At 34.9% G+C, this 12,505-nt stretch overlaps 1 protein-coding gene across 1 annotated transcript in view; it reads left to right on the top strand.

Moving 5' to 3' along the window:
- akirin overlaps positions 1–9,264 on the top strand; it is a 43,941-nt gene extending 34,677 nt beyond the window's left edge. The window contains exon 4 of the mRNA XM_081759264.1: positions 8,145–9,264. Within this exon, the coding sequence (XP_081615390.1) occupies positions 8,145–8,155 (11 nt within the window). The 3' untranslated portion in view covers positions 8,156–9,264. The remainder of the gene's footprint in view (positions 1–8,144) is intronic.
- The last annotated feature ends 3,241 nt before the right edge of the window (positions 9,265–12,505 follow it).

Raw genomic sequence — 12,505 nt, 5'->3', positions numbered from 1 at the left:
AGGTAATTGAAAAAGTTAAATTTCATGATCTATTAAGTTTGTGTCTTACACTGAGAGGATATTGGCATACAATCCAGAAGCTATCTCTGTAGTTGCTGCTTATTTGCATAGTATGAATCAAGCTTATTTGCTGCTTTGTGAAGACATTGGCTTACATGTTTCTGTAGCAAGAGTAGTAGACAGGTCTGGAACACATTCCGCTTATACTCCTATGCCGAAGCTTTTTAACAGGAGTCCAAGCCCGCGGATGTCGCAGTGAACACCATTCCCGGTGGCCGAAAGGTGTATCACCAGAAAAAGTAAAGGAGCTGCAAATTGCTTGTCTCCAAAAACTATGACCAACGAAATCCTTCGTGAATCACGTATCACACTCGTCCTGGGGACATTTGTCGAGAAGGAGCAAATAACACCTGTAAATGCTGATATGGTGAAACGGGAATATTTAAAATTTTGTTCAGACCAAGACACAGCACGTAAACTATCAAATTTCAGTTACAAAAATGACAGATTAGACGTTTTTCTCCATGATCTGTTAAGTAAAGAAGGTGTCTCCAATGCCTTTAAAACATTCATGCATAAGATATGTGTACTTTTCCATAGCAACACAGCAGTGGAAAGGAGTTTCTCCATTAGCAAAGAGTGCATTGTTGAAAATCTCCAAGAGAAGTGCTTGATTGCCCAGAGAGGTGTGTTGGATGTTGTGCGTGTTGCTGGTGGCATACGTAATATGAATATCACAAAGAGTATGATCCAGTGTGTGAGGAATGCATCAAGCAGAAGAAATGAATATCTGAAAGACCGTGGTGAAAAAGAAGACAGAGCAGCTCTAGAATAAAAAGATATTAAGAAGAAAATAAAAGAGTTGGAATTAAAGAAGAAAAGAATACTAACTGACGCCGAAGCAGAAGTAGATGCGTTGGAAGAACAGGCGTAAAAGTAAAAAGGGATGTTGAACTCTAGAAGTTAAATGTCAAAAACTGTTCACTGTGAAAGTTATTTTCTAAATTTGTTCATATAATGTGCGTGGTTCCATAACATTTTTAGTTTTTTAAACTTTCATGTTACAATACATTTTTAAATAAAATATAACTGATGGCTAGTCTCCATCCAAGAAGAAAGTGCAGTAACGTTTAACAATATGTTAAGAATTTGTATTATATATGATCATTTTCTTTTTACTTCTGAACTAATACTAATTTGACAAAAATGGCGGGAAATAGCTTACTCATCGCTAAGTCCTACCAGTACTTAGCATAAAATACCACAAGAGTACTTTAAAGGGGAGTGCTTGTAGTAAAATACTGTTGTGGTATTTTATTCCATAACTTAGCGGTGAGTAAGCTATTTTCTCGCAATTTTTGTCATTGTTCATCAACACTCACGTGCTACTACTATAATATTAGGTTATTTGAAGTAATGTTTTTGACGGAAATTTACTATTATACAGGGTGAACCTTAACTAAACCGATAAACTTCGGGAGGTGATTCCCGAGCCCGAAACAAGAAAAAAAAATCCTCTAACTTTTCTCTACGGTACATAGTTTTGGAGCTGCAAGGTGCCGAAAGTATGGAAAAATGAACTTCCGAGGCCTATATTTCCAAACCTGTCCAACGTAGAGAGTGCCGCTTAATATCTCTTTAAGGAAGTCTTATCTGTTCTGAACATATGATTTCCTTTTTGAGATTTTAATCAGCACTCTCTACTTTGGATAATTTTGGAAATATAGGCGTCGGAAGTTCATTTTTCCACACTTTTGGCACCTTTTAGCTCGGAAACTATGCACCCTGGAGAAGAGTTAAAGAGCATTTTTCTTTCTTGTTTGGGTGCCGAGAATCATTTCCCGAAATTTGTCGGTTGAATTAAGGTTCACCCCTGTATAGTATCCCTACATTAGGATATTTAAAGCTACTGCACATTTTCTCAACCGGCCTTCTGGTAGGGGATATTTTAATTAAACATGTTCTTGTGTAAAATGTTTTGAAAACCTACAATTCAATCAGTTTTTTTTTTCTTTTTCATCTTGTCATTTAAAAAAAACTATCACTTGCCATATGCACTCTCTAATTATAATCAGTTTTTGTTAAGAACTATATAAAATTGCATTAACTTATACATGTTGCAATAAATGTCACTTAAATGTCTACTGAATAGACCTGGAAAAAAAGGAAAAATAAACCTTGAAAACCTTGATAAAACCTGGAATTTGAAAATGAACATTTAGTAGACACCCTGAATGAGCTCTCTCATATGATTCCTCACCGCATTGATATCAATGAAGACACTTTGAAGGATATTTGCGACCGGCTCCAGAATACCACTGTACATTGCTACAATCTACAATGCAACAATGAAAGCAGGTGTCGTTGCAGCATTCAATAAATGATTTGCTCTACTCCGTGTTTTGCAGTTCCCAGTTGCACTTAATTGTTCAAGAGCCTCAATAATTACAACATAGTTTTCAGCAGAAAGACTAATTATTTTGCTGACCACCTAGTATCACATAACATAGGTACATTTGGAACCAAATTGCATCGTAAGGTACTTTCACGGAAGAAATTGATTCCTTTTATAGTTCCGCATGCATTTTTTATTTCAATCACATCATTAAGATCATTAACTACAAGATTAAGTCTATGAGAAGCACAGTGAAAATACAATGCTCAAGGATACTGCTGTTGAATAATCTTGTTTATGCCATTTATTTTTCCCGTCATAACAACAGCTATCGAAACCTAAACCTACACACTTGGACATATCTACACCCCACTTAGATAAATAAGATAGAATGACCTTCGCTACAGCCTCCGCATGAAGTTCACTTAGGAGCACGAAACCAATAAACTCTTAACAAACTTTCATATTCGTGAGGTCCACAAATCTAATGCCACGAGACAACTGCTGCGTTCCAGAAATGTCCACTGTTTCGTCGGCTAAGAGAGAGAAGGCGCAAGAATCACGAACGTCTCTGAGTAGTAGATCTCTTAGTACCTCGCCTCCAACCCGTATAATTTCATTTCGCCTACGCACGGAAGTATATTTTGCGTTTGCATTTCCTGTTCGCAAATGGTCGCTAAGAACATCACCACACTCGACTGGAAAATCTAGTTAAATCATGAAAAACACTAGAGAAAGAATAATTCCGTGGAAAAGTTGGTGGTGAGTTGCACAAAACACAATTGAAGAGACAATTGGGAACAATTTCTGTCTGTTGGCTGTAATTTGTTCATGAAGGGCAGAATCAATTTGTTCAATAACACTATTCTGTCTACCTTCCATTGTACGCTTGAAATTCTTCGAGCGTTCTATTGCTTCTTTATGCCACCCAGACGAAACATGATTCTTGCATGCTTTATGCATATCTTTATATTTAATAAATGGTCTTACAATGAAAGCACCTTGCGTATCTCTCTGAACATTCGGTTTAAACAGAACAGTGTTGACACAAAGCTCCTTTGACTTTTGCTAAATACACCAGCCAGGAACTATATTGCTCGAGCCACTTAAAAAAGGACGCTTTTGTCCCGCTGATAAATCACCGCGAAAATCATACGATGAACTTAGTTGCCACAGTTCGTCTATCATTTTCAACTTGTCGTTGTCACTTAACACACTAATAGATATTTGCAAATATTGGCCTATTCGTAAACATTACAACATATAGGGAAGCCACTTTGGTCTGCGGAAACTGAAGCAGATCCTTCGTTCATCCCAGTGTGCTTATTCACATCTTCACTATGTCTCTTAATAATACTTGTTTCTTTCTCATTATTGCTTTCATTATTACGTTCTAGTGAATCACTGGCTGTTCTTTGACGTTTCATGTATTTTCTAATATCCATGTTGAAATTAGCAACTACACGGAATTCAGAACACACACTTCCCGCACAACACAGTAACTATAAGATTGTGACGAGAAAACTCAAAACAGAGGGTAGACGGGATAAACAGTAGTGGAAAGGTCTAATCTATTTGCAGAATTTGGGGATGGAAAATGGTTTATGATCGGTCTTTCCGTTTGGGAGGGATGAGGTGGATGGGCGTCAACCCTCAATCTGTTTTGAAAACATGTTCATAACCCAATGTCTGGCCCGAATGAACTGTTATTCCCTCAGTGAAATCGACAGCAGGGACACATGTGATACAACTGTATCACATATTTTCTCGAGATGACCGGAATGCACCTCTGTTTCAAGCTAGAATGAAAGAAGGAAAAGTAAAATTATAACAAGATCCTAAGTGCCCCCGAAACAAAATCCTAAGTGCGCCACTGTCGGTTATTATAAAAACTCTCTACGAACCAAAGAACATTCTATGATTTTTCTCTGTTAAATTTCGCACTTCGCGAAACAAAACAAAAACAAAAAAAAAAAAAAAAAAAAGAGAGAGAGAGAGAGAGAGAGAGAAAATTATAGTTTAAGAATTAAATTTAGGAAATGAATAGAGGGAAGGAAAACGAAATGTCACTTTTTGGTCGAAATTGATATTAATGTGTAGGCCTTGAGATGCAGAATCTATTGAACTACTGTAAAAGAAAATAAACCACATTCTATCATTACATTTTTTTCCTGCTGTACATTAAGTAGCAGTTTCAAAGTGTAAGTCAATTTGCTCAGATGAAAAAAAAAATCTCCTTTCTTTCCTGTAGCCTCAAATCTTATTACTCGGACCATAAAACTTCATACGCCAAATTCCAGGGGGAAGAGGGGCACGGCCCCCTTGCCCCCCTGCGGACGTCCATGATGGGCCGTGTTTGTATATGGCGAACGCCCACGGAAAGAGTATAATCCACAGTCATTCTTCTCAATCATGAGACGTTGTGACGGCTCTTGATGCTGTGTGACGCAATAGTCTACAGTGGATCGTATTATAACGCTTAGTTTTAACATCACGGGGAAAACGTGCCTTTTGTCTTTCTCCTTGCTACCCAGCGGGCAAGAGAAAAAAAGGTGGCGATTTTGCACATCCCATACGATGAGAGTGAGTATTGAAGGAAAGACCTGCTAGTCACGGGAGAAAGAATGACCCATTCTTTTCAAAGGCGACATAGTTTCGCAGTAGGTTTTCGACGTACCATTATTCTTTCTTTACAATGCTCACGTATAAATTATAATGAAAAATACTTTTTAATGCATTTTAGGGTTTCGGAATTTATTTTATTTTATTTTTTATTTTATTTATTTTTTTTTGCAAGCATTTAGAGAACGAATGAATATTTGGAAATACATTAAATTAATTTACTACTGAAATATTATTATGAAAGCAAGCATGCGATGTTACAGACAAATATGTAGGTCTTAAACTTGTAATTTAAATTTTAAAAAAAATATAAAATACCAGCCAATAAGTAGAAGATATCCAAGCATTAAACCATGTATGGTAGGTTTGAGATTGAGATCCCTTATGGGAGAGTAGTGTTTCAGTAAATTCGGTCCCCGGAGACTTGAGTAATTTCTCATACGTTTTGGAGCTTTCTCGTGGATATATAATTAGCAAACACATCTTCCGCATGGGATACCAGGGTTCAATTTCCGGTAGGAGCATGTGTGATTCAGATTGAACATTAAACAGTAGGACCCAGTCTCGGTGCTGAAAATAAATGGTTGATTATATAGGTTAATTTCAATGTATCAAGTTATCGTGTCCCTGCTTTACAAACTTAGAAGTATAAATATACGAAAAATGAGGATGTTAATTTTTCTTTATTATGTAGTTTGTTAGTTTTTTGTATTAGTTTCAAATTTCAAATTCCCTGTTATTAATTATGTATATTAATGGGTGTGTAACTAAATTTTTACAGAATCAATTGAGAAATTCAGTTTGAACAAATAATTTGAGCATTGTTGACAACACCAATTATTTGCCATTTCTGAAATACTTTAAATTCTTCGTGCTGAGGAAAGTATTTAAAATTAAGTTGAATAATTATGTAACACACACATTCGATATGTGCTTATGCTTTTTGTAATCAATGTACTTCTTATAAGAATTTGAAGAATGCTTTTAAAAAGTAAGAAGTCACTAGAGGCCCGGAAAGTGGGGATTGATTTTGCAGGAGAGACACACAAAGCCGGGTTCGTCGCCATTGTTGATTTGACTTCCTTCTTGTAGAAGTTTCGAGCCACCACTGTAGTTACCTAAGCAGTTTTTGAAATAATTAATTTTGAAAAAGTCAGATTTTCGATCCCTTGCATGCATACTCTAAATACACGCGTTATCATGTTCGTAATATTCAGCACTCAGGTACTTTGGATGTACAGTGCTCCGTTGGTCTCAGTTAAATTAATGCTATTATAGAGGGTTCCAAAATTTGATGGAGTATGGCATATGTTTTTATGAGGTGTTCCAGTCATTCCGACTGTTTGATTTTTAATCAGTCAAGAATGAGGGATTAAATTTACTGTAACTCGCCCTCTTAATTTCGAGATTTAGAAGATACGGACTACGGTAGCTGTTCTAAAATATATTCGATATTGATACACTTGAAGAGACTGCTTGGAGTTAAAATCAGTTAATAACAAAGATTTGAATTTACATTTCCCTCACCCCAATAAAATAAGTAAAAAAATAAATAAATAAATAAATAAATAAATGGAATGCATGAATAATCCGGAAACTGCTACTTCCTCATCCTTAGTCCCTAATATGTTTTTCTGTTCTAGTTTCTATATTTCTTTTTTGTCATATATATGTATGTATGATAGTTGGCAGTGACAAATTGCTTCGCAAATTCCCGAATATACTTTTTCATCCACAAAATTAGTTCTAAAATCGGTTAAGTAGTTTTCTATATTTTTAGATTTAAGAGATACTCGAAAACTGACTACGATTTCTATAGTGTGTGAGAGATAGAGAAAGTCTAGGCTACAGCATAGAGAGATCCAGTTTTAGACGTTTGAGTATTGGCATTGTTTGATTGATTTGTCTTATCTTTTTCGTATATTTGAAGTGCTTTTTCATTCCTTTTATCCGACATCTCTTGAATAGCCATTTTGAAAACATGTTTCTAATTGCCTATGTGTTCCTGTCGTGATGCAATTTTGTATATCCTAAGAAAAAAGTAATCATACCTTTGACATAACTCTTAAATGGATGAATCACTTCTTTATATGAAAACTATATGCATTGGGTTTCTATAAATTGCGGTATGAAATTTATTACCTGCCTGATAATGGTGATGTAAAATACGAATCTTTTATATTTTTTAGACAACTCTGTCGTGAACTTGTATATAACATAGCGTACTTCTATTATAAAAGTATACTTAAATCTTTTCCAAGCTTATATGCCAATAAGGAACTTCAGTGCTAAGAGAAGTAACACTAGTGTTTTCAGTTACGTTGATAACTGCTCTTGCTGGCAAAATATATTCACAAATCATAAAACTAAATTACATACAGAATGGTCAGTTTTTTCTTTCCTTTCTTTTTATTTCTACAATCCTAAATCCAACAGTGGTCAAGTGTTATGTTCTTAATAGTGCAATGCAGAAAACATCTGTATGTTTCGTATCCTCAGTTGCCCAGACGATTGAATCAATAAGATCCCGAAATATACAGAGTGATATAATTTTTTGACACTTTGGATCATACGAAGTACCTGGCATTTTAAAAATGTCTTGCCTGCGTTCTATCATGACTGATCAAAGTAATTTAAATATTGATACAACGTTATATCTGTAGATAACCATAACAAGAAATTTAACATATAATGTAAGTTTTTTTTTTTTTTTTTTTTTTCACAAATAGTTGGTGTTTGTCTATTTCCTTGTTTGTTTTAATTTATCACGAATACCGAGTGCAACAACTCCCCACCATTCGCGACAAATTTTAATTTCTTGGCACTTTAACATCCGAAAATTCAGTTGAACAATATTAACTTTGTAAATAGGTATGAAGAAAGTTAGCTTAACACTCAGTGCCTGGCGCAACCTGATTAACTGGTTTGTGGGTACTTTAGCAAATGTTCGCTGTATACAAGAGATGGTACGCTAGGCCACACTTCCCAGAAAACCTATTTTATAATCTCACAACTATTAATCTCAAAATCTTTTTTGTTTAAAGACACATCAATAGTACCTTGGGATTTTTTGTAGTAATTAACTATCTTTACTCTAGATAATAAGAATTTTTTCTTTTCTTTTCAGACTTATCCTAAATAAATTATTGTGCAGCAGCTCCAGCATGAAAATAATTCCATGAATTTGTAGTTAATTACGTGCCTAAATTGCGATGAGTATGCTGAAGCCTCAGTGGATTTAGAAAGAAAAGAGAGGACTACAAATCATTTATAGCTAGATGTAGTTTGCAGTATTGGTATAAAAGAGAACCTCAAGGTGCAAATCAAGTGCTCCCTCAGAAAAAAAGTTAACTGTATTTATATATATATATTATACATATGTATGTATCTGACAACCAAATTTCATTTAGAAGACAGTTAACCTGTATATAGTGGCTACAATACTCCGACAAAATGCCTCAATAAGCAGTGTGGAAATCGCGTGTGTTACAATGAATGACAGTGTATGGTTTAAATACTTTTGTGACTTTGGGGAAGAAAAAAGTAATGGCGGTTCAGTGCATCTCTTTTGTTTTTCGTAGTGTTTTATTTTTCATTCAATACGTGATTTGCTTTGGATGATAAGAATGGTAAAGAAGGCTGAAATGAGCGGCATACGAGTTTTCCTATGTATTTTTTTGGTCCTCTGTTTTCGTGTTCCGATATGACATTAGGTGATAAAGAATGTTTTTACTTTCAAGGACCTAAATCACCTGTATATTATGCTTGTGATTCTAGCTTCATCACTTTTTTGTGTTTAGTGACTCAGTGTTAATAACGCCATTGTAGATAAGTGTACCGTGTATTTCGTAGGTGTTAGAAGTACTACAGTAAGTAACTATCAACACTGATGATTTTATATATAAATATACATATACATATATATAAATATATATATATAGCCATACGTATATATACCCAATGTATGGATTTCTTCCTATTTTTCTTAGTTTACGGATTATGGGGTGAAAGAAAGAAAGAGCTTTGAAGCAATTACAGTGACTTCATTGCTCGCATGTAGCCCACCTACATATATCTATATATATATTTATATATATAAATAAAAAATATTAAGTCTGGTATTTCTAAGTTTAGTTACTAATTAAAAGGATAATAGTTTTCAGCTCCTATGCTTTGAAAGGTGTAAGCTAATTTCTGGTTATTTCTTATAAAAAAATAAAGTTTCTTTTTAACTATAAAGTAAAGAATGTATTGTTGTTGTCCTTTGCTAACATTTGATTTTATGACATCACCAAATTGAAGTGAAAGTGATCTATGAAGCATCACTTGAGTTTTGCAGCGGAGAGCAGAGCAGGCTCGTATTTATGTATTGTGCGCGCTCTGAATAATTTGCCGTCCCCGGAAAACGATATTAAGAGTTGAATTCACAGTTTTTGGATAGTGACAGTTCTAATCCAATTCAACTTCAAGGTCATACTCTGCTTCCCAGGGAGGGGGGCTAGATTGTAAAAGTAATTGAAAACGACAGATATTAGTGTTGAATTCGAGGTTGCTAAGTTTTACGGTATCAATTTTCATGATCGAGCTCATCCTCACCCTTGGGATGGGAGAGGATGATTGTTTAAAAATAATCAAATAAGCTAGCTAATTAGTAACTACTGAATTAGAGCGAATTAAACACATGAACATTTTCTCGCGCTTGCGCGGGACTATGCGGATTGCTAGTTTAAAATATTACTTTATTGTGAATCTTTAAAAAAATCCAAAATTTTGCCGCCCTGTGCTTGAGCACAGAATAGCACTTACCTAAATACGGACCTGGAGCAGAGTAACAAGATAAGTTATTATCATTATACGTCTTCACAAGTAGAGTATTGAGAGAGAATTTTCATAGCCAATGCTACCAGCTATAAGTTGCAATAGTGATTGCTTCTCTAATTATTCTGGATAACTTTGAAACAAGAATCGTGAAAAAATTAATAGTTATCCATTCATCTTTGGCGAGAATATTATTATTGTAATAATTGTAACGAACTTTGTGCCGTCGATTGTTTGACACCTTTCTTAATGTAAATTAAATGAAATAAATACTAATTAAGATTAGCCAAACTATCATGTGACACTGTTCTAGTTTCTGGCAAAATAATTGCGTGGAAAATTCCCCCAAATATGTAGGCTTCAAATCTCCCAAACTATGACTCGCAAATTTTCCAAGATCAGAATTAATCGTAAATATAACAATTACAAGATACAATTTGAAATAAAAGAAAATATTCAATCTGATCTTTATTACAAACAATTAAATATTTTTAAAAAAAGTAACAAACAAACAACAATAATTTTGAACTCAACGAATGATTTGATTAATATAAGACCTTGAACGGTGCTTAAATGTAATTGAACTAAGTTTATACAGTTTGAAAATAGAAGTTAAATGCACTAAATTACAGTTTTAACTAATTCAATATAAGGACAATCTGATCACTCGTAACAATTTCAAAGGTTGCCTAATATCAACCGGAATAGAAAGTCTCAAAAAAATATCCAGATGTGACCACGACTTTACCTACAATTCTAAATTTAGCGAAAATTCTAATACTAATAAATACGTGAAAATAAGAACAAGTAATATAATTCGACGCCGAAGTACTAATTTTTAAAGAGAATTCTCAAAAATAGAAAAAGTAATTGACTATATGGGACGCTAAATATAACTTTTTATTTCCGAGAAAATTTATAAAAAATTAAGTATCTGAAAGCAACGTTGTTCGAATTACTACTTGGGTTAATAGGAAAAATTATTAGCTGAATTAATAAACCAGGGATTCCAGGAATTAAGGTTCTAGTATCTACTACTAGGTTTATACTCACCAGTTTATAAACTGCTCCATTCCGCCCTTGGTATAGTCTGTCGTATATCTCCTCTACTTGATTCAACCCTTCCAATTTAGTGTGGTTAATAATACGACACTTGGTTGAAAATCGGATATTACTAGTATACATAAAACTAAATTCAAAATATAATGCAAAACGGTTGCTTTTAATTTCTTCCAATTATTCCGTTCTAATACGATACAAACGAAAAGAAATATTCAAACTCGAAATCTTTCCAATCCTCAATACTTCAGTTAACAGACGATCAGATGTAACCAGAAGGGTATTCGACACAGCAACTGCCAGGCCATCGGCTCCCGCGAGCAAGCGAGGCAGCTGCCCACGCGCAAACACACAACGTCATACGACACAACCTTGAAATTGTTACATTACAAACCTGCTTCTCAAGCATTCGCTCTTCTTTTCTTTCATTATTTTTATCATTAGTCCATATTTCGTTTCAACGTCCAGAAACCAGCATATACAGGGTGATCCAAAGTAACCCATCGAAAAATCGGCAGCTCCAACTCCATGTAGCATAGCATGCTACATAATACACCTGAATTTGATGTGCGGTTGGAATGGGATATTAGCCGGACATTATGCCATAGTTTATAGTTTTGTATTAGACCTTGAACTAATACTCTTCTACAAGTAATAATCTGATTGTATCTTTGTTGTTCATTGTAGGATTTTTATCAGACTACCATGCGCTCTCCCCTAATAGATTTTTACCTAAAATTAATACCTAGTTAATTGAAGAAATATATGTAGTCCCCATATGTGCTATAATACAGTGCGTTCAATTTAAAAGCGGTATGGAGCACAAATATACAATATCCTTTTTCCCTTCCGCTGCAGTAAACTTTTCCTATAACAGTGGACATAACTACAACAAAAATATACCTTATAAAATAGACTCAAGTATACCTTACGTACCTCATTTAAATTGAACGCAGTGTATTTATAGGGTCAGTCAGTTCTCTTTGTTGAAGCATGGAGAATCTTCTGCATAAACAGTAATTTCATAAAAGTAAAATCAACAGTGCTTCATTAAGATGTAGATCAAGGATAGCCGTCGGATCGAAAAGTTCGTTCGCTTGTTCGACCGCTTTTGAACTTGTAAATTCGCTAGTAAGCACTTTGCTGTGGTAAAACATTGCCCTCGTATTATGCTAAAGGTCTTCCCTGTGGATTTCAGCTTCAGACCACAAAAGAATGAACTACGGAACGCTGTTGGTCTGTGGTGCAAACGGACAATGGCGCTGTCATGTTTACTTCGCAATAGCACAACCAGAACTGAAGTGATTACGCTGCAGGTAACCATAAACGTAGACAGTGGTGCCAGCTATCGGCTTGCGAGCGCAGAAGCATATAGCCGATCTATAGACGGTTAACAAAAATGCACAAACTTATTGATTTACCTTTGTGTGAGTGAGGGCTCATACTACAAGATTTGAACTTAATACCTAGTCATGTCGAATTTTGTTACAAAGTTCAGGCAGGGATGGGAACACTAGTTATAAAGTAAAGTAAGCCCGCAATGTGTAACCTAACAACAACCAGTATCATTGTGAATTTGGCTGTAGTAGCGGAAAGGTGAATTGCACTGCG

Source organism: Thermobia domestica, chromosome 5, assembly GCF_964235325.1.
Source record: "Thermobia domestica chromosome 5, izTheDome1.hap1.1, whole genome shotgun sequence".
NCBI classification, from domain to species: domain Eukaryota; kingdom Metazoa; phylum Arthropoda; class Insecta; order Zygentoma; family Lepismatidae; genus Thermobia; species Thermobia domestica.
The sequence above is the reverse complement of the archived record's forward strand: the minus strand, read 5'-3'. Positions and strand labels throughout refer to the sequence as shown.